The 20,962-nt window shown below is 33.3% G+C and overlaps 1 protein-coding gene across 2 annotated transcripts; it reads right to left on the bottom strand.

Moving 5' to 3' along the window:
* Positions 1-4,276: 4,276 nt before the first annotated feature.
* On the bottom strand, positions 4,277-20,585 carry LOC144964843 (tyrosine-protein phosphatase non-receptor type 9-like). Of its 2 annotated transcripts, none has more exons than XM_078899553.1 (11): positions 20,500-20,585; positions 18,061-18,294; positions 16,319-16,443; positions 15,943-16,048; positions 14,428-14,538; positions 13,283-13,917; positions 9,323-9,483; positions 7,717-7,795; positions 6,921-7,071; positions 5,351-5,555; positions 4,277-4,647 (listed from the first exon to the last, which is right to left on the bottom strand). In XM_078899553.1, the coding sequence occupies exons 1-11, from the start codon at positions 20,530-20,532 to the stop codon at positions 4,418-4,420; spliced, it is 2,070 nt and encodes a 689-aa protein (XP_078755679.1). In that variant the 5' UTR covers positions 20,533-20,585; the 3' UTR covers positions 4,277-4,417. The 2 variants fall into 2 exon arrangements, with proteins under 2 accessions (XP_078755679.1, XP_078755680.1); XM_078899554.1 differs by lacking the exon at positions 20,500-20,585 and adding an exon at positions 20,189-20,263.
* Between the last annotated feature and the right edge of the window lie 377 nt (positions 20,586-20,962).

The following is a 20,962-nucleotide window of genomic DNA, read 5'->3' on the forward strand; positions in this document are numbered from 1 at the left end:
AACAATAATGGAGTCTTTGGGGAAATTATTTCATCAACCACATAGCAGTGTGGTGTCAAACAATTTTTAATAAAAAATTATCTCATTTCAAACTTCAATAGCCTTCACGATTACAATATAAGATACCAACATTTCCAAAGACACACAAATTAACTGTTAAATAAAATGAAATATGATTTGGTGTATTATATACTATTTACACAACAAAACTAAAACAATGAACAGGTTAAGATTTGATACAAGTGATGGCAATATGATAAAAAAAAGCTAATAATAAAATGTTAAACACCCATCCCTTTCTATAATATCATTTATTTTTTTGGAGACTTGATATGTGCTACCCTGAATCAGATCGAATAACAAAAAACTATAATAATAATAATAATAATAATAATAATAATAATAATAATAATAATAATAATAATAATAATAATAATAATAATAAAAATAATAATTTAAAAAAAAAATAATAATAATAATAATAATAATAATAATATTAATAATAATACTAATACTAATAATAATAATACTAATAATAATAATAATAATAATAATAATATAATAATAATAATAATAATAATAATAATAATAATAATAATATTAATAATAATAATAATAATAATAATAATAATAATAATAATAATAATAATTACAAAGAAATTTTGTGGTGGCTTTGATTAGTTATGCCCTTAAATTACAAAATCACACTAAAGTGAATGTCTCAACATAGTTTTCTCAATAAATAAAACATCTCAACAAAAATATCATTAATAACATAATATAAAGTGTAGAAACCAATTAAAATCCTTATTTTAAATAATTGCAAGTATTTAAGACAAAATAATATTACATGCTTTATGTAAAACAGTAAAATATATATTAAAAGGTAATAACTTCAAAATTATAACTTAGTGATAATGGTAGTAATTTAAGGTTATGTATTTGTGTCATAAAATTTATTTTTTTTAAAACAACAACAAAAACATTCAGGTATCAAAATTGAATAAGAGATATATCAGCAGTTGTTTTGACCTAAAGAAACCATGATGAAAGTGGTATAATTTTACTTTCATTTATACTTTGAAAAATTTATTTTACATCCATGCCCTTCTAAAGCATAAACTCTCACATCTCAACAGTAATTGAATCGTTTAAACACCAGAGTGACCGTTGCCATAGTTACACAAACAATGTTTTAATTTTATCTTTATGATTATTTTTCAAAACTAAATGAATGTAAACATGAGAGGGAGTACGAAAATGTTATTCAAAATATATCTAAATATTGATATAAATATATTTATTCTAAATAAACCTCAAGGATCCTGATCAAATAATAAGAACATTTCTACAGCACTTTACACCAAGGCTTCAAATCACTTTACATCATAAAGCTTATACAATGTAGGTAAAATTCGACTAATAATAATGAACTGACAGCTCGATAAATACCAAATCCACTGACTGAACAACAGAAAACGGAGAGGGTAAGATATGCTTACATTTAATTGGGAACGTTAGGACCTCATAGCTATTACAACTTATATCATTAATATCGACTTATTGCAAATCTGATATCGCCTGATTAAGCCATATTTATTAAATTGTATCCTAAACAAAAACAAAACAAACAAAAAAAAATGCACCACTTGTGGACAAACACCAACAAACTAGCCAGTCAATATTTCAGACCTAAAAAGGGTATTTTTATTTCCTCCACAAATGTGGTGTCCTTTTGTAATGGGAAAAATTACTTTTGTTTTTTTCTTATTTTCTTCTATTATGATATAATACTAAGTTAAAAAGAACTTTATTGTTGATGCGAATAAAAAAATAAATAAATAAATAAATGAAAATTATTTTTAAAAACTTAAGATACTGTACTCATCATTGAAGTCAATCATGACTTTTAAAGGTCTTAATATTGCTCAATATTTTGATACCAGTAAGTAGTTCATTCAATAATCATAATGTATTTGGGGAGAAAAAATAGTAAACATAACTATCAGTGAAGTGAAAAAAAATTGTTACATTACGAAAAGAAAAAGTTCATCAAAATTTGGTATTGTAGTGTGAGAAGATTATCTAAAGAAATATAATATTGCCTAAAAAATATTATAAATCATATTGTACATGTGTATCTCATGTCTTATCATATTAACACGATAAAAGAATAACAATAACTAAGAATAATTGCAAACCCAGAGAATACCACTTGTGGTGTTGTAATTCAAAATTACACAAAATTGCTTAACGCTTACAAGCTAAGACCTTGCAAGTGACATGCAACTCATAAAGAGGCAAATAAAATGATTGTGAACACATTAAATTTTGAATCATTAAAAAGAATACAATAAATGTCCGTTTGATTTCAGTCATGTAGCCATCATCAGACATGATTTTCAAAGACACGATTCTCAAGTGAAACACAATATAACAGGTGGCAACGGATTCTTCCTATTAGTCACAACGTTTTGAAGTATATGAAAAATTGGTATATCATCCTCCCGAGCCATTGGGCCCATGGAGCCACAGTTTATCTCACTCAGTCTCTATAGCATGAAACGGACAATAGCAATTGCTTGCTATCCTTTGGATAGGACACTAGTCTATCGCAAAGTACTTTTCACCAAATCTAACAGACATTCACAGCTGGGTGTGGACAGGAGGGGGGGGGGGGGGGGGAATCAGAAGAAAAAAAACCTCTACTGCACCTGGGATCAATCTTGGTCCCTTTGCGTATGAAGCTAGTGCTCTACCAATTGAGCTACTGGGACCCCCTGGTAAAGCATCAGCACCAAATTAAAAGATTAAAAACCAGTTGCCTGGGATTCAAACTAAACTCTTTAGCTTTCCCAATAAGCTTGTGATTGATGACACTATGTTGGCACGGCACCCCATCTTTACCAGATGATTCAACTTTAAGATTCTTTACGTAGGTTTTACGGCGCTTGCAACACATCTAGGTCATATCAGCGCAAGTAAAAAGGAAGAAAATTGTACAGTGAAAACATCCTAAGGGTACAATTAAAAGGACTTGAGGAAAAAGTAGACAAAGGGGAATGATTCAAATAGGGTACTAGATTCCAAGAGCACACTATCAGTGTACTTAGTTTGATATCACCTGAAAGTCTCACCCAGACACCAGCACAAGATTCCACTACGAGGAATATACTCATATATTTACAAATCAAATGTTAAAAATTAAAAAATAACATTACATAACAGAGAGATGATTTACAATGAAAAAAATTTCATCTCCCAAAACAATAACTATCCATTCGGCTGTTTCCCTCCCAGCCAAGGATTGCGGCCAGGATCAGGACAAAACTAAGTAATCTCATTCCAAGACAAAGACAGAAAGCAATTGGAAAACAGGTATAGGGGGATAGAAGTCACAGCAAGTACCTCCCTGCCCACTATGGGAGGTCGGGAACCTCACCCAGTTGGAGATTGTTGTAAACAAGCTCCCTTATAGGGCTTTGAGAGGAGTCATGCTATATTTTAAGCCTTGAACGTTGTTCATAATCAACAAATATAAATTGAGAAAGACTGGTCAAGTCTTCAATCTATAAATATGTAAATATGTAACAAGTCCACCAATATCTTTTTTTTTTTTTTTTTTTGCTCTTCACAACTACATTGGTCAAAGAACCTGTGAAAAACACTGATAAAGATGAAGATGAAACTCAATATGTGCTTCATATACTTATCAATCATTTACCTATGTAATTCATTGCTGTTATGTAATTAATGAAATCCCATAATAAGTACATTAAAATGCATCAAAATTGTATTGTCTACCATACTTTTAACATTCATTAACAAGAGCATACTTAAGTCACAAAACAAAAAGATAAAACACTATTCGGAACCAAGATCTGACTAAGACAGGCATTTTTATAAGTCCCCTTGTAGTATTAAGCCCTTCAACCACCAACTATTCAAATAACAAAATACAATAAGGAATAGTAATCACAATACAGATGATGAAAATAACAACAGTAACCACACTAACAACAAAATATGATAGTAATAATAATAATAATAATAATAATAATAATAATAATAATAATAATAATAATAATAATAATAATAATAATAATAATAATAAAAACAATAACAACAACAATAATAATAATAATAATAATAATAATAATAATAATAATAATAATAATAATAATAATAATAATAATAATAATAATAATAATAATAATAATAATAATAAAACTGATGATGATGATGATGATGATGATGATGATGATGATGATGATGATTATGATCCATCACCATCATCATGATCATCTATATTATTATTATCATCATCATCATCATCATCATCATCATCATCATCATCATCATCATCATCATTATTATTACTATTATCATTGTGAACAACAAGAAGTACAAAAATCACTTATAAATCACTATCACTGTCATCGTCCTCCAGGGTGAGACTATCCAGCCCATTCAGCAGCCCCATCCTCTCTGCATGTTCGAGAACTGCCTGATGACAGAACACATACTGATCAGGCATCTGTATGGAGAAGGCCCTCTGAGAGCGTACCCGTAGCACAGTCTCTCGAATGTCAACGGTCCCACAATGTTCTAATCTACGCAGACAGATGTCCACAGTTATAAATGTACCTGGGTTAAAATATAGACAAAATACATTAATAAGATATAAGTAAGGTGAAATTCAAATAGAGGAGATTGAATAGAGGGTTCTTAGTGGAAAAACGCAAATGACATGATGGAATCATTCATTTTAAAATCCCAATCATTGAATGTTCTATTGATATTGGTTTCATTCCCAACACTCTCATGATATGAATACATCATTAAAACCATTTGACGCATCTATTTTACAATATTAAGCCACATGGGGGGGGGGGGGGGGGCAGAGTAGCTCAGGAGTACAGTCTTTGCTTTGTATCCAGTTCTAATACCTGCTGCACTGTCTGGCCTCGAGCAAGTAACCTTGCCCTAACTGAGTTTCCAGCGTTGCACTTAAGATTTGAAAAGGAATTGTTTATAATTTGTACAGATTATTGTTTCTTTGTAACCTGAAAAAAAGCTTAGAAAATCTAAGTACGTAAAATATTTTTTCTGATGAAATTTAGAATAGGTTTTTGTTTTTAATGTTTTTAAGGGTTTTACAGGGCTTTCAACGCATTTAGGCCATATCACCTGATGCCTGGATTGTTCCAGTCTTCCCTTTGAATAGACCCTAAAAACAAATTTATATTTTATTTCATCACTTTTCCAATATTACATTTTGTCTGAGTTTTATTATTTGCCTTCATCAAACATATTAATGTTTAAAAAATGAATTTGACTGGCACCATACCTGTTCTGCCAATACCTGCACTACAATGCACAAGAACAGGGGGACCCAATGGATGGCCTGACCAGGCCTTATCCAATTTGGAGACTGCAGATGCCTGGACCTCCCTGACATGAAAGAGGAAGTCAAGGAAGGCAGTGGCTGGTGGCACACCATAGTCAGGCCAGCTGGTGAACTGAAGATGGGTCACTTCCCTTGATTCCCCGGTCTGTAAAAAAAAAAACAAGGGTAAACCTTGAGCTTTTAAATAGTGCAATATCCACTAAACATGCTCAAAAGACTTTACAAAAGGTCCTGAGCCAACAGTAACACTTATTGTAATATAGTTATAAAATGAGTATACAATACAGGATAGTTGGATTTAATGCAGCTCTTTATTTTCAAGCTAGCTGGTTACAAAACGAAAAATAATAAACGGAAAAAAAACAAGGGAGATAAAAAGTTCTTATTATTATGCGAAATGGTTCTTATCAAAAGGGTTGGTATGGACGTATTATTTACACTACTGTTACAAATATGAAGGACGAGACACAATGCCTGTTAGGAGATAATACAATTTTTTGGACTCAGAAAACTCTGTTAATGACCAGGTACTCATTTTACTTTTTATACTTTAGTGACTTTGGCGACTGAGGTAGTTAAATAAATGGGAGAAATTGCAGTATTTTCAGAGAAATAAAGGCTATTACGAACATACATTCATCTATTTTAATTATCGTACTACTATGTTGAAGAAATTTACATAGATCAAGACTGATGTGCAATGATTTGCATATATTTTCAAGTCGATTGAGATGAATCTTTTGAGCAATCAGATTTGATCTGTCCAGCAAAAGGGCACGAAATGATGACAAATCCAAAGGCCAAGATCAATTCTCATAATTACGCCCTTGCAGATATTCTAAATAACCATTGGAATCAACGGGCAATAGTTAATTAAATCAATAAATGTAAGAAAGGTTTGCAAGTTATCCTTATATCAATCTGTGAAAAATAGTTTTATAATTTTTAGATTTGCCAGTAATTGTGCTCAATGATAAAAAATTAACCTTGGTTGTAGGGAACAATGTTGATCCCCAACCCTATTTTTTTTTTAAAGAATAGACTGGCATCATCATCATCATCATCACCATCATCACCACCACCACCATCATTATCATCATCATCATCATCATCATCATCATCATCATCATCATCATCATCATCATCATCATCATCATCATCATCATCATCACCATCATCACCACCACCACCATCATCATCATCACCATCACCATCATTATCATTATTATTATCATCATCATCATCATCATCAGCAGCAGCAGCAGCAGCAGCAGCATCATCATATCATCATCATCATCAATTATTATTATTATTATAAATATTATTATTATTATTATTATTATTATTATTATTATTATTATTATTATTATTATTATTATTATTATTATTATTATTATTATTATTATTATTAGACTAACAACAGAAATAATGAGAAATTATTGTATGGGCACAAGTGGTTAAATGTCATGAACCCAATATAAATGTGAATGTAGATATATCAAAATCTTACCTGTGTGTTGTGTAACAATAATCTAGTTTGTCTGTAATCCCTGTACTGCATCACCCCATCATTATAAATGATAAAATGATCCGATTCTTCATCCGTCTCTTCCTCTAAGGGCCAATACTGGCCACACTTCATGCGAGACCTCTCCACTACCCTGAAATAATTCAAATTTACATGCTGTAATGTTAAAAAAAAACAATAGGAGACGGAATAGTAAGTTTAGTAATATTCATCAAAATCAGCATCCTATTTCTGACAAAAAGCAGAAAATTTGAGAATTTTTAAACATGTGGGTAAAAAATTAAAATCTACTACTTAGTATTTTACAAGAATAGTGGTATATGTATAAAATCGATCTTACATGAGACCTTCACAATTTCAGATGTCCTGGGGTGCATCCTTTAAACCTAACAATACTTGGACATGTATTTTTGTCATTGCTAAAAAGTGACTTATTGTCATTTGTAACTTAATATTAGTATTTCATTGAATGCAAACGTCAAAATTAAGGAATTGAATTTTAATTTTCATATATATTGCTTAAGATTTGAAAAGGAATTGTTTACAATGTGTACAGATTATTGTTTCTTTGTAACCTGAAGAAAGCTTAGAAAATCTAAGTACGTAAAATATTTTTCCTGATGAAATTGCAAATATGTTTTTGTTTTTAAGTAAGTGCCTCCCTGCCCACCACGGGAGGTCAGTAACCCCACCCATACATTTGGAATACATACATTTAATTTCCTTAAAATCTAAAAAAGAAATAAAATAAAAGAGATAATGATTTTCTCTAACAAACCTGGTTGTCATGACGATAACACACACTTGGTAATTCCACACCATACGCCAGAAATCAACAAATGTTTTTGGCAAGGGACCTAGATCAAAGCCAAATACACAAAGAGATATCAAAATTACACCATACTGCTTTCCCATAAAGTATACAGCAATAAATATGTTTATTACTCACTCGTAGATCTTCATCAATCATTGATCACCTACTTTTCATGGAAAGCTGAAAATATGTGCATGTTGAAAAAATGTTTGTGTAAATCTGAGTGGTCTTTGGTTTTTTTGTTGTTTTTTTTTGAAGGGGGGGGGGGGGGGGGGTTGTGTGTGTGTGTGTTTTTTGTTTTTTTTTTAAATTTCACTTCTCTTGTTGCTATTGCTGTTGCTGTTCCCATGTGAACTTGCTATATATTTGAACTTATTGGCACAATGCAAACTGTAATTGAACAAGATCACATTACTATGTGGGAAGGGAGTGACTATTCTCATCCCCCTAGTCTAGGATGCTAGTCTTCATAATAGTAGTCCACAATTGTTGTATGTTTAATCCAAAGGTTGTAATGCAGTAATTTGTTAAGTTTCTTGTCACAAGTTGCATAAGTTTTTTAAAAAATCAATCAAATCCAAATCGCAAAAAGCCGGCGACGTTTTTTTTCGGTAATCCAATCGGCCGGGGGGGGGGGGGGGGGGGGGATGACTTTTCTAAACAAAAATAATTATATATCTACTATCTGATTATAGTGTCAAAATAGTTACTGGTAAAAAAAAATTGCTGTCATACTTGATGATGTCTAAAATAAGATTCGGACCTAGTGTGTGTGTAAACAGGGATATGATGATCAGATGAGAGTTGTAAAGCTCATAACACACAGCACCAGATTAGTTTGACCAAAGAACGAAAAAAGAAAAAATTCAGAAAAATTATTTACACTAGCCTGCTATGGACGGATAGATTAACCCTCGTGCCATTTTTCGACGGGACCACTATAGGGAAGAAAAGTGTGATGTCAAGAAACTGGTTCCTGTTTCAGTGGAAGTGTAAAACCACTCTTCCGGATAACTGAGTACATACCTTGTGTAATTCACCTTCTGGTTTCAGAGTGATGGTATCTAGTCTAAATATATGCTGGTTGTCAATAAAGATCATTCATCCTCGCTCTTTTACATCCCACAATCCTAAGAATCTGCCTGTATATCCTGCTACTAAAATAGTTATGCCATCTTATGATTCAATATGTAACCTATTCATCATTAGAACTCAGAAGGACTGGTTACATACACACTACCAAGGATTTAGGAACCAAAAGAGTAGAGGGTTTGGTATCATGACTTTTCTTCTCTGTTGACAACAAATAATGCACTACTTTTCAGATCATCGTCAATGACTGCTTCTAAATTTTAAACAATAACTTCTATATTTGGATCACTCGCAGTCTTAGCTTTATTTAACATACATTTCACAAAATTGAAGTAAGGAGGATAAGTAATTAAAAAAGCGTATTATAAACAAATATCTTTTCATATTTCTATTCATGCTCACTTCCATTTTCTACGAAAATAGTCGCTGTTTTCAATATTTTTTTTTTGTTTTTTAGAAAATAATTTAAAAATTATACCTTGAGTTGAGATGAAAGCATTCTTCTGCATGTATCCATCAACAAAGTTTGCATTGATGTAGTCTGAACCCTCTTCATTCTCCAGAGATGGTAAGACTACACGGGAATGGTCGTAGCACAAAACATCTGTGTAACGATTCTTTGGTACATTGATTTTGTTTCTGGGAAAGAAAATATTATTTCAAATATGATATATGACTTTGATAAATTTTAAAGTCAAATTAAGGGACATAGAATCTCAAATGAAGTCTGCAGCCAAAATTGTCAGCTGTTGCTAAGCTCAACCTCAAAGAGAATGCTTTTCAATTCACCTGACAACACACATCTGTTTAAGTGCTGATAACTACTCAAGTGTTTTGGAAAAAAGCTAAGATGGTGACCTGAGATAAAAACAAGAAAAATGGAAAGAGAAGAGAAGAGCCAGAAGACAAAAGAGAGTAAAAACTCTGCAGAGATGGGAGGTGAGCCCGAGATCCGTCTGATGCACCCTTCGCCTGGCTGTGAGAGGCATGCTCTGCAATTGACACCATCCACTTCTCATAAGCTATGAGATCTATTCTCAACTCAAACATGTAACACAGAGACGACTGAGGCATTGAGTAAGTTTCTCTACTCTTTCCATTTCTTGTTATCATTGACATAAATGCCTGCTCCACTCAATTTGACTGTCAAACCAGAACTGATCGCAAAGATATTTCATTATTCTCAGTGTGAAAGTGCAGGTGATAGGGGTCTGAAAAAGTGTGTATGACACAGTACCAGACAAAGCGAGAAAGAAAAATACAAGAAAGAAACAATCCCAAAAAATCAGTCTTCCTTGCCTGGGGATAGAACTTCAGACCTCCTGATTACTGGTCAGACATGCTTTGCAGGTCTTTATAATAATAATATAATATAATAATATAATGAACTTATATAGCGCCTAGTTCCAAGTTAGAATTGCTCACTGGCGCTTGACATCAACATATCATGTATGATATAAAAATATAGAACTGGCATGTTAAAAACCACACAAATTCGATGACAACATAATATATTATAATACAATACATACTAAGAGTCGAAATTATATGCCCTACAGAAAAGCTCAGTTTTTAACCGTTTTCTAAAGATAAGTGGATTTTCACCATTTTTAGTTTCAATATTGATGGAGTTCCACAGTCGGGGGGCATGGTGGTCAAAGGATTTCTCATGAAAAACTAACGATTTTGGGGGTTCCCTTAGGATATTTAAATTAGCAGATCTTAAATTTCGACTGGGTTCATAAAGGTGAATAAGTTCCTGAAGGTAAACAGGAGCAGAATTGTTTAAGCAATTGAAAACATGGGTGAGTATTTTAAATTCAATTCTAAACTTTACAGGTAGCCAGTGTAGGTCCTCCAAAATCGGGGTTATATGCTCGCGCTTTTTTGATAACGTTACCAATCGAGCTGCTTTGTTCTGTATCTTTTGGAGTCGATTAATGACATTATTATCACAACCATAGAGCAAGCTATTGCAATAATCAAGGCGGGTAAGAATCAAAGAGACCACAAGAAGTTTAGTAGTATCAATATCAAGAAGCCTTCTAATAGCACCAATAGATCTAAGATAAAGATTGCAGGATCTAGTTACATTAGTGACATGGGCAGACATGTTTAATTTGGTATCGAATAAAACTCCTAAGTTTCTCACAGGTTCTTTAGTGATGGGAATTAAACAATCAAATAGATTCAGGTTAAGCGTGGAAAGGTCCACGAGGCCCCGTCTTGTAATTTGCAACACCTCTCTGTTTTGTTTTCATTTAACCTGAGTTTATTGCAACACATCCAGTCACTAATCTCAGAGATACAATTTTCTATATCCGTTATAACATTGAGATGATTGTCGATATTAATAGGAAACAGTAATTGGGTGTCGTCTGCGTAAAAATGGTACTTAATAAAATATTTTGAGATGATGTCACCTAATGGTCTGATATAGAGGGTGAATAAAGAGGGTCCCAGAACTGAACCCTGTGGTACACCAAAAGATAGGGGACAAGGAGAAGAGAAGTCATGTCGATTTACAGACACTGATTGAATTCTGTCAGAGAGGTAAGAAGAAAACCAGTCAAGAACAGTACCCCCAAATCAATATAGTGTCTTAAGTTTGTCAATTAAAAGAGTATGGTCTATTGTATCAAAAGCAGCACTAAGGTTGAGTAGTATGATAATAACATCATCATTTTTCCGACATAAATGATTTACGATATCATTGTGGATTTTAATAAGAGCAGTTTCAGTACTGTGAAAGGGGCGATAAGCAGACTGAAATTTAGAGAACAAATTGTGTTCATTCAAAAACGTGTTAAGCCTGAAAGCAACAATTTTCTCAATTAGTTTAGACACGAGGGTGAGATTCGAGACTGGTCGATAATTATTTGGATCTTCTTTGTCAAGGCTAGATTTCTTTAATATGGGAGTGACAATAGCATGTTTAAGATTATTAGATACCTCACCAATAAACAAACTAGCATTTACAATATGAGTAAGAACGGGAACCAAAATATTAGCACTAGAAAGAACAAGCCATGAAGGAATGGGATCTATTGGGCTGGTTGTTTTGGAGCATTGTCTCAGCGCAGACAGTACTTCTGTTTCAGTGGCGGGTTCAAATTCGTCGAATGCTGCTCCGGGTGGAAGTGCATTAGTTTCAGATATTTGTGCTTTCATTGTCTCTTCTTTGTCCAACCTATTCCGAATACCTGATATTTTATCTCTAAAGTGTAGAGAGAAACTATTTGCGGTAGCAATAGGGTCCTCGAAATTATTTGAAGGGTGATCATTCATCCGTTTGTTCAGGGTGGCGAACAGTTCACGTGAGTTTCGTTTGGCACTTGTTATTTTATTTTGAATGTATGTTTTTTTTACATGATAGAATTAATTTGTTCCGTTGGTGTTTTAGTCTTAAATAAATTTGATTATGAATTTCTAATTTGGATCGACGCCAAATCCGTTCGGCAGATCTGAGTTGATGTTTTAGTGTTTGTAACTTGTTGCAATACCACTCGGTGTTTGGTCGAAGAATAATTTCTTTCGTGACCAATGGGCACAGCTCATCGAACACAGTTTTCAGTGAATTATTATATGTGTTTACCATATCGTGAACATTATCACAACTCTTAACAGAGGCGAGTAAATCCAAAGACCTGATGGATTCTTGAAATGTTTCTTTATTTAGTGATTTTGTTTTCCGGTATGTGATCGTTTTCTTGACGGTTGTTTTGCATTCGATTTTTAGATTTAAAGCAATCAGGTTATGATCTGAAATTGTGCGATCCAAAACGTCAACGTTATCAATTATTTTGTTATCTTTCCTGGAAATTATTAAGTCTAAGATGTGCCCCGCCTTGTGAGTTCCGTCCTTTACATATTGTCTTAAATTGTGACTATCTAAAATGTCCTTTAACTTCAAACATTTTGTATCCGTTAGATCGTCCATGTGAACATTGAAATCGCCCAGTATAAGAATTTCACCTCTGGTTGTGCTAGTTTCTAACGCGAGCGTATCGATTTCATCATAGAATTGGTTATGTGTGAGTTAATTCCTTGTAGATGGAGGAGGTCTAGAAATTACAACAACATGGTACTTCTCATTCCTTTCTGATGTTAATGTCATATCTAGAGATTTTATCTTACACCAGTGCCTGCTCCCTAAGTTGTCACAGGTGATAAGGGGAGGGTAACTTTAAATTTATTTACTGGGATATGCTAAAGTCAATTAAGGTATCCGACTACCATTATTTCATTAAATATTCACGAAAAAAAATGTTTCAAAACAAATGGAAAATGAGATTTAGATTGTTGCATAGTCTGTGCTTTATAAGTATAATCAAGTGTGAAAAATAAATAATTTAACCTCTTCACTAATGGTATAAGGACTTAATTTCAGACATGAATATCGTGACTGCAACCACACTGAAATAAGTAAGAAACTTACCTTGCATTCTGGAACGTTCCAGTAGGAGCTTCCATTTTGATTGAACCATATTGCTGAAACAGTCCCCTGCGTTTCAAACTATTAACCTCTGTTAACAATGTTGTGACATCCACTCCAGGGCTAGAATCTGGCATGTGCAGGGAATCATCCAATATATTTGAACCCGACGATGGTGGTCGCTTCTTTCTAGGTGTGTTTTCTGTGCCAATGTCCTGTGCATCATCTTCCCCTACAAAACTCCCATCAGTATCACTTTTAACATTTGAAGTCTTTCTTTTTCTAGTCCTTACACCATCAACATCATTATCTTTTGATATCTGAGATTCTGTGTGTTCTTCAAAGTCATCCTCTTCATCATCTTCTTTCTCCTTCTCTCTATCCTCTGTTGTATGTTTTTCATTGATTGTGTCTTTAGAGCTCTCTGATTCAAAACTGCTGGAGGGACTCCGGTATGACCTGCTACGTACACAAGCTGGCAGAAAGTACAAAGTTAGATCTGGGGCCTGGTTAGTCGCCATTTGGTAACAGGTTTCAACCCACATTGAATGGCAGGAGGCTTGAGAGCCGCCTAAATATTGAGGTAAGGTACTGTCTGGGAAATAACTTTTCAATTCAGGTATACTGACTGTTGACACCTAGCGAGATGAAGGATAAAACATATTCAAGATAATCAATTGACATTATTTTTCTTTATTCTTTTTAGTTTCCCCTTTCCCATTGAAAACTTCATGAAAAGGGGCGTTAATAGGGACACCAAAAGAATTAATATTTTTTAAAAATTTATTGAGCTTTATCGAACCCAATATTCACAAAATATATTTGAGGGGTCCCAAGTCAACAGCAACACTTTGCATGAAAGACATGACACCTGTACTGAAAGGCGCTTTCAATCTTTTTTTTTTTTTCTTGACAGAGACAACTCTGTTATTGTTCAGGTCTTAATTTTACATATGAACATGGTGACAGAATTTGAGTGCCTTTTCCAAGGACTCAACCTTGCACTATCTACATCTGGACTCAAACTACGGATGATACATTTTAATTGACCATTAAAGAATACGCTCTTTAACAGAAATTAGAAATAGGTTATACCACTTAAATCAGACCAAAAGAGAAAGAAAAAGAAGAAAAAATATCAGACTTACTCTGTCTCGCAGTTTTTCCTTAACAAAAAGGCGAAGTATTTTGAATGGAGCTTTGAACCACAGAGGTGCTGTGACTATTAATACACGTTTCAACTTAGCTGGGTAGGCGCCCTGTAAAGAAATAAAGAGCAGTAAAAAGATTAACATCCAGAGTATAGAGTAAAAAAAAAGATAGCTCCTACAGGAAAGGCAAAATAAATTGCACAATTAACTTATATTTAACTGATCTTTGTAAACATTTATTCCCTTAATGAATGCATTATAATCAAATAATATTGACAATCAAATTCAAATAGATGGTATTAAATAGAAAGTGGACAAAAAAAATGAAAAGAAAAAAAAAAGAAAAAAGAATAATGGAGAAAAGAGTTGGGTTTGGAGGGGGGAGGTTAACATAAAAATGAATCGAGCACATTCTATTTTGTTTAATTATTAACACCCCTTGTGACTATGAACTTTACTCTGAAATTGGGCTCAAAAAGTTTCCTACTATAAATACTTGACATTGACAATGCTTCGTTCACATTACCTTTTTTTTTATATTTTCATTTATCCTTCAATTCAATTGTTTTACAGTTCCTAGTAAAAGGTCTTGTTTTAATTCAGATGTTACCTACTACATATTGCCAACACCTTAAATGAAAGACATAGACTCCCAGAAAAAGACAATACACGAATACCCAGACAACTGGATACATGTTTACACAGATGGATCTGCCCAAAATAAAATCTAAAAATGACGGTTATGGGTTTATAATGGATTACCAATAATACCTTTGATAAAATCAACAATTCTTGCGAACGTCCTGATTCAAACTAAGAGGCCTCGTTGTGACACCTCTCCTCTGTTTCCCACCTAAACCCTCCAAAATTATCCCATACTGTCGTCTCCAAAATCAGTTCTCCAAGCTCAGGTTCAAATAAACTCTCTAAAACAGCTTAACATCACAACTAGGCGAATTCCTTACAATACACAGAGTTGAATTATTTCTCCAATGGACAGCGGGACATTCAAATATACCAGGAAATGAAAATACAAACAGACTAGCCAAACTCGGATCAATCTTTTTATAACCAACAATTCCTGTACCTTAGATACAGCTAAGTATATCAACATGGTAAATAAAAGAGATGAATGGCTTAACAGTTTGGGCAATAAGTCAATAAGCACAACAGGTGGGTAAAATACTTTACCCACATGACCACTTCTGTAAAGACCTATAGCCCAAATAAATAACCTCAGAAGACACCAACTAAGAGCACAACACAAGCCAATCAACAGCCATCTATGTATAAACACAACAGACACAATCCCTTCCTGTCCCTTATGTCATCACCTCACTCGCTTCAGTGTCAACCTCTTGAAGACTTCAGATGCACTACCCTCCCATCAACTCAGACTATAACAGATAGTTGAGTCATCTGGAATAACTAGAAAAGACATTCAACTTTTACATCATGACACAAAACCAAAAGGTAAGAGCTCCTACAACTTTACAAAACACATGTCCTTACCTTGAGTAAATTTAAAATCTTTATGCTCAATTCATAATCAAAATTTGCATACTTGGACCCTGTCATGTCATAGATAAACACAAGACCATTTCGCTGGATTTCAATGCTGGAAAAGAAAATATAAGGAAAGATGATAATTAATTAAAGCAAGAGGCTAAATTTGGAAATCACTATATATCACATTAAATTCTTTATTTAAAAAAGAAGAAAAAACATTTAATTAAAAGCAACACTTAATTTATTGATACACTTATTAATCTATGTTTAAAACACTTGTCAAATCTCTATAGATTCCTGTGCCAATCTAAAAGTATTAATAAAAAAATTGATTTCATTCTTTAATGGTTAAAGACAATAAAAGTACTTGTCCAATTACCTTTCTAAGGCTGTATCAAGCTGATAAATAAGTGCCTTCAGAACTACCTGATGTGTTGATTGGGGTGGTTGGTGGAGACGAGCAGAGAACAAAGCTACAGCAGCACCTGAATTGTCTTTGCCCGGCTGATGAGTGTGAAACAAATCAATATTAATTTGTGTATGCCTATAACTAAATGAATTGGATTTTTCTCTATCTAAAAGCAAGCCAAAAATAGTGCAAGCTAATGAGGCCAATGCTCCACTGAGAACAAGCATGGGAAAAAATGCTTATTTTAAAAAATTATACCTAAAACCGAATTTCGGTGGTAATCAATATATAACAATAAGAGAATATACTTGTATAGTGCCATTCCTGTATTGTCTCAGCTCAAGGGCACATCGGCAAGAACAAAATCATACACATACACAAAACAATTATAAAAATCAGAAATATGCTTTTTCAATATGTCATTAACAGAACTTTTCATAAAATTATTTGGCTAAAGAAGAATTGATGAGATGTGTTTTAAGTACTTTTTGAATGTCATCTCAGACAAAAATACCTACCTTCTGATATCGAATGGAAGTGAATTCCAGACATTTGGGACAGCATAAGAAAATGCCTTATCAGCATATATTTTTTAGCCTTTATAGGTCCAAGAAGAAGGAAATAATTACTGTATCTTAGGGATTGAGAAGGATCATAACTACATAAAAGATGTGATATATAGGAGGGTTTGTTTTGTTAAAATTTTTAAAATACAACATTGAAATCTTATGTATGACTCTCTGCCCAACAAGCAACTAGTGAAATGTCCAAAACAGCGGTGTGACATAATTGTTCTTCCTCTATTACTTTGAATGGTTGGGCAGATATGTATTCTGAATTTTGTATCATTAGTCTGAGTTTCAATTATTTGGCTTGTTTAATGACATTCAATATCAAAGTGAACAGAATGGAATCTGAGTCACTCCTCTTTGACCATCATATTTCCTAACACTGTTCAACTCACTGTATGCTATTGTTATTTCTTATTTCTCTAACCCAACTTAAATAATTAGCAATCCTTGCAACTCTCACTGAAAGTAGAATGAAATACCCAAGGATTAAGCAACGCACAGAAAATTTCAGGAGAGAGACAATGTTCATTCATAGAATAAGAATTACAGTTAAACTTGTAACTTGAACTTGACATCACCCTGACATAAGTTGATCATTATACTATGCTTGAAAGTGATCAAAACTTTTGATCACACGTTATTTGTTGCAGGCTTCAAAATGCAATTAGCCCATTAATTCCTACTTTCCATTTGTTTGTTAACTTTCTTATTTTTGAATTGCCCTCACATTTTGATAAGCCTATTTGTTTTTGTAAATACAATTTTAACGAAAACTATTTCAATATGGTTAGAAATGTTTGTAATATATTCAAATAAGATGAGTCATCATTATTTTTTTTTAAATTCTATGCCCAGTAAAGTGTCTATGTATCTTTCGTGTGCAGTTGATAAGATCTTATGAAGCAATAACATTAATAACTTATACTAGTTGATCTTGACACGGTATCAGAGTTTTCAACATGCTCATCTTTATGGATGCCTAACTTACCCTCCTCACACATAATTTGGCATGATTTAAATTGATAATATCAAGCAGAAAAAAAGCCCCATATCTATATTGAAATAGTTACTCTGGGCATCAATATTTCTGACCTGCGAATTACCATTAAACGAGTTCATCATAGCATAATGGGAACTTACAAGTATGGTGAATTTTTCTGTCAATAATTCTTTTTGGAGGAAAGGATCATTAGCTTGAATACACAGTAGGTCTTCTCGTTCCCTGGTTGCCTGATGGGACATGTACAGTTCCAAGGCACGTTTTAAATCAAATTTTCTGGCCATCAAAAACTTGCATCCTGTGTTCCATGTTACTGACAGCTCAGAACTTCCTTTGTATGATTTTTTAATTTCTTCAATGAAGTCCTCTATAGCCTGTGAATTATATTTATATTGACATATATTTATTTATATAACCACTAGTCATTAGTATTATCATTATCAACAATCATAAATGAAATTGTTTATTGATAATCAGTCCCAAGGCAAAGTCCATTGGTTTTAACAAAACAAAAAACAAAACAAAAAAATTAACGAAAACCAAATTTCATCTACCAAAACAAAAGAAAAATATATTTGACATAATATCTAATACCATTCATGTCCTCTGGAGTGGAACTTTTACATACAAGACATCATACATACTTCCTTCTTCCCAAAAAAAAAGATGGTTGAAAGTAAGCAATTATCAAAATCTTCCTAGCAGATCAAAAATTTCTGAAAAAGGTTATTGACATCAAAATGACCTTAAAGATTTCTAGGAATGCTGGGTTTGGGACTTGTATTCAACATTGTGAGCTTGTCAAAACATATATCAAACTTATTTCTAATGAATGAAAGTTTTGTATTTTTATCTACAAAGTGGGAATTCGGAATAGAGTCAGAATAGTCTCCTACAAACTACAATGTGCGTGTGCAAACACAGGGGGACCCAGTGCGGGCAAAGGTGGAATTGATAGAAGCAGAAGACTTCAGAAGAAATTCTGTTTTTCCAATATCAAACTGACTCAGCTGATATCCTTTCTTCATGCTTAAGAAGGGTTATTGCCTGTCTAACACTATCACGATATGTATATTTTGTCCTGATTTTATTTGGGCCGTGCAAAATTGCTAGAAAAGATTTTCCTTTAGACCACAGTTAGTTTGACTGACTTATATGTTCCTTTTGGAGGATTTTAATGCTTTTCTTTTTAATTTCTAATTGGACTTCAAGTTCATTTCAAGTACATAAGATGCAAAAGGCACACTGTGCCCATCATCACAAATCATACCATAAATGTTCCCTATCACATCACACTAATCCTGTCACTCAAGTCATTCAATCCTCCCTTTGTAATCGTGTAAAAAGCGTTGAAATGATGTTGGGTCTGTGATATATATTATGTCATGTGGTAGACTTCCAACTGATCAACTAGTAAAATAAAGCGGGTTTAGACTACCTGTTGACAGTCACTGTATAACATTATTGTTATTTTCATTAGCATCAATTTTATGTAATTGTCAATAATTAAAATATCATGAAAATGTTTTGTACATGAATTACCCCTGACATATTTCTAGATCATTTAGCTTTTATCCATTACTTTTTTAGCATTTTGTGTAAAATTTTATCAGACAGGGTGTCTAAGACTATGGATAACAGCCTGTGGTTATTCACTGTTTTCGGGTATGTGAAAAATGATAACCAAAGGTACAGAGGCCTGTTCATTGCAAACAAATGACTATTAGAAGTAAAGATAAAAATCCAAAATTACTGAAAGTCTTTTTGGGATAATTGCTTTGTTTGTTTTTTTCAAAATGTTGGTCTCATATGTCAGACAATTCTAGTTTCCTGATTCACCTTCTAACACACTACTGTTACTTAAGACGTAAAATTACAACTTAAAGGGTTTTAATATTCATCACTTGTCTGAACATGATTTTAATCTTTTGGCATTCCCTTGCGCCAAAGAAACTGTGACACTGTGTTTGTGAAAAAAAAATGTCTGTATCCCTTACTTTACTTTAAACCCCTTTTTTTTTTTAACTGAGCGTCAACAATTCTCTCTACTACGTTTATCGATTAATTAACTCTACTTTCTACCAAATTGCTCCCAACTTATTCTGCTTTCACCACTACAGTTTCAGTAAAATTTAGATTTTTATGACTTTGATTATAAGAAGTGGACGTTTGAAGGAAGTAAAATTAACTTTAAATTGTAAATTCGTTGGAAGTTGTGATGATTAATGAAATGAATGCATGGGTAAATAACGTATAAATTAAACTTACTTCATGTTAAAAGATATATGCCCTAATCCTCTAAAGTACTCGGTCGCGGAAATCACCACAGCAAGTGGTGATAGAGGTGCAAGCAAATACTGGGGATGTGTGTAAAGATAATGATAAGTAGACGTCTATCTATAAGTGTGTAAAAACAGAGAAGAGAAGGAAGGTCTCTTCTTGGAATTGATAAGAAGTGGGAAAAGGGTGTAAAAAGCGTCCATTTTTTTCTACGAATGGAAAAAGCTGATCATTCCAAATGTCTTAAGTATTTATGATACCTACACATTTTCTATTGTAATACATAAAAAGAACCTTACTTTTTTCTCTTCATCCGTTAGTTCAGAGGCCATGATTATCTTTTTTCCTCTTTGAGAAAGCAACAGCAGACAGAAAATGGATAAAACCGGACACCGGACACCCACATACGGACCTTTCACATAATAAAGTCTAGTGATCCGGACACAGGCCTATCGTGTCAGTCATCTTTCATATGAACTTCCTTGTTCATTGATCCGTCGAGAAGCGCAAGATCAGACCATTTATTTAGCAACAAGATATGAAGTGAGTAGAAAAGTGCCAGAAGACAATAGAGAATAAAAATTTTCGCGGCGGTGGTGGGGTTTGAACCTGCGACCTTATTGGTACGACAACTCCGCCTGGCAGGTGAGAGCGTGGCTCTACCGTGTGAGCTATCCACGAACACAAAAATATTCGTTTCAAACCCAAAGTCATTTCTAGATCCCTCTCTCACCCACTTCTTGAGACCGCCGATTCGTTCAC

The sequence above is a fragment of the Berghia stephanieae genome, chromosome 2 (genome assembly GCF_034508935.2).
Source record: "Berghia stephanieae isolate SIO BIC M18660-M18661 chromosome 2, UCSD_Bste_1.3, whole genome shotgun sequence".
NCBI classification, from domain to species: Eukaryota; Metazoa; Mollusca; class Gastropoda; order Nudibranchia; family Aeolidiidae; genus Berghia; species Berghia stephanieae.

What these genes read in the sequence shown, in the direction of transcription:
- LOC144964843 (XM_078899553.1), bottom strand. Translation starts at nt 20,532, where the DNA reads ATGGCCTCTGAACTAACGGATGAAGAGAAAAAA. An exon ending in TAACGGATGAAGAGAAAAAA is followed by an intron (nt 18,295 to 20,499) that starts GTAAGGTTCTTT and finishes TATAATTCACAG; the next exon opens with GCTATAGAGGACTTCATTGA. An exon ending in AGGAAAAACTGCGAGACAGA is followed by an intron (nt 13,918 to 14,427) that starts GTAAGTCTGATA and finishes TCATCTCGCTAG; the next exon opens with GTGTCAACAGTCAGTATACC.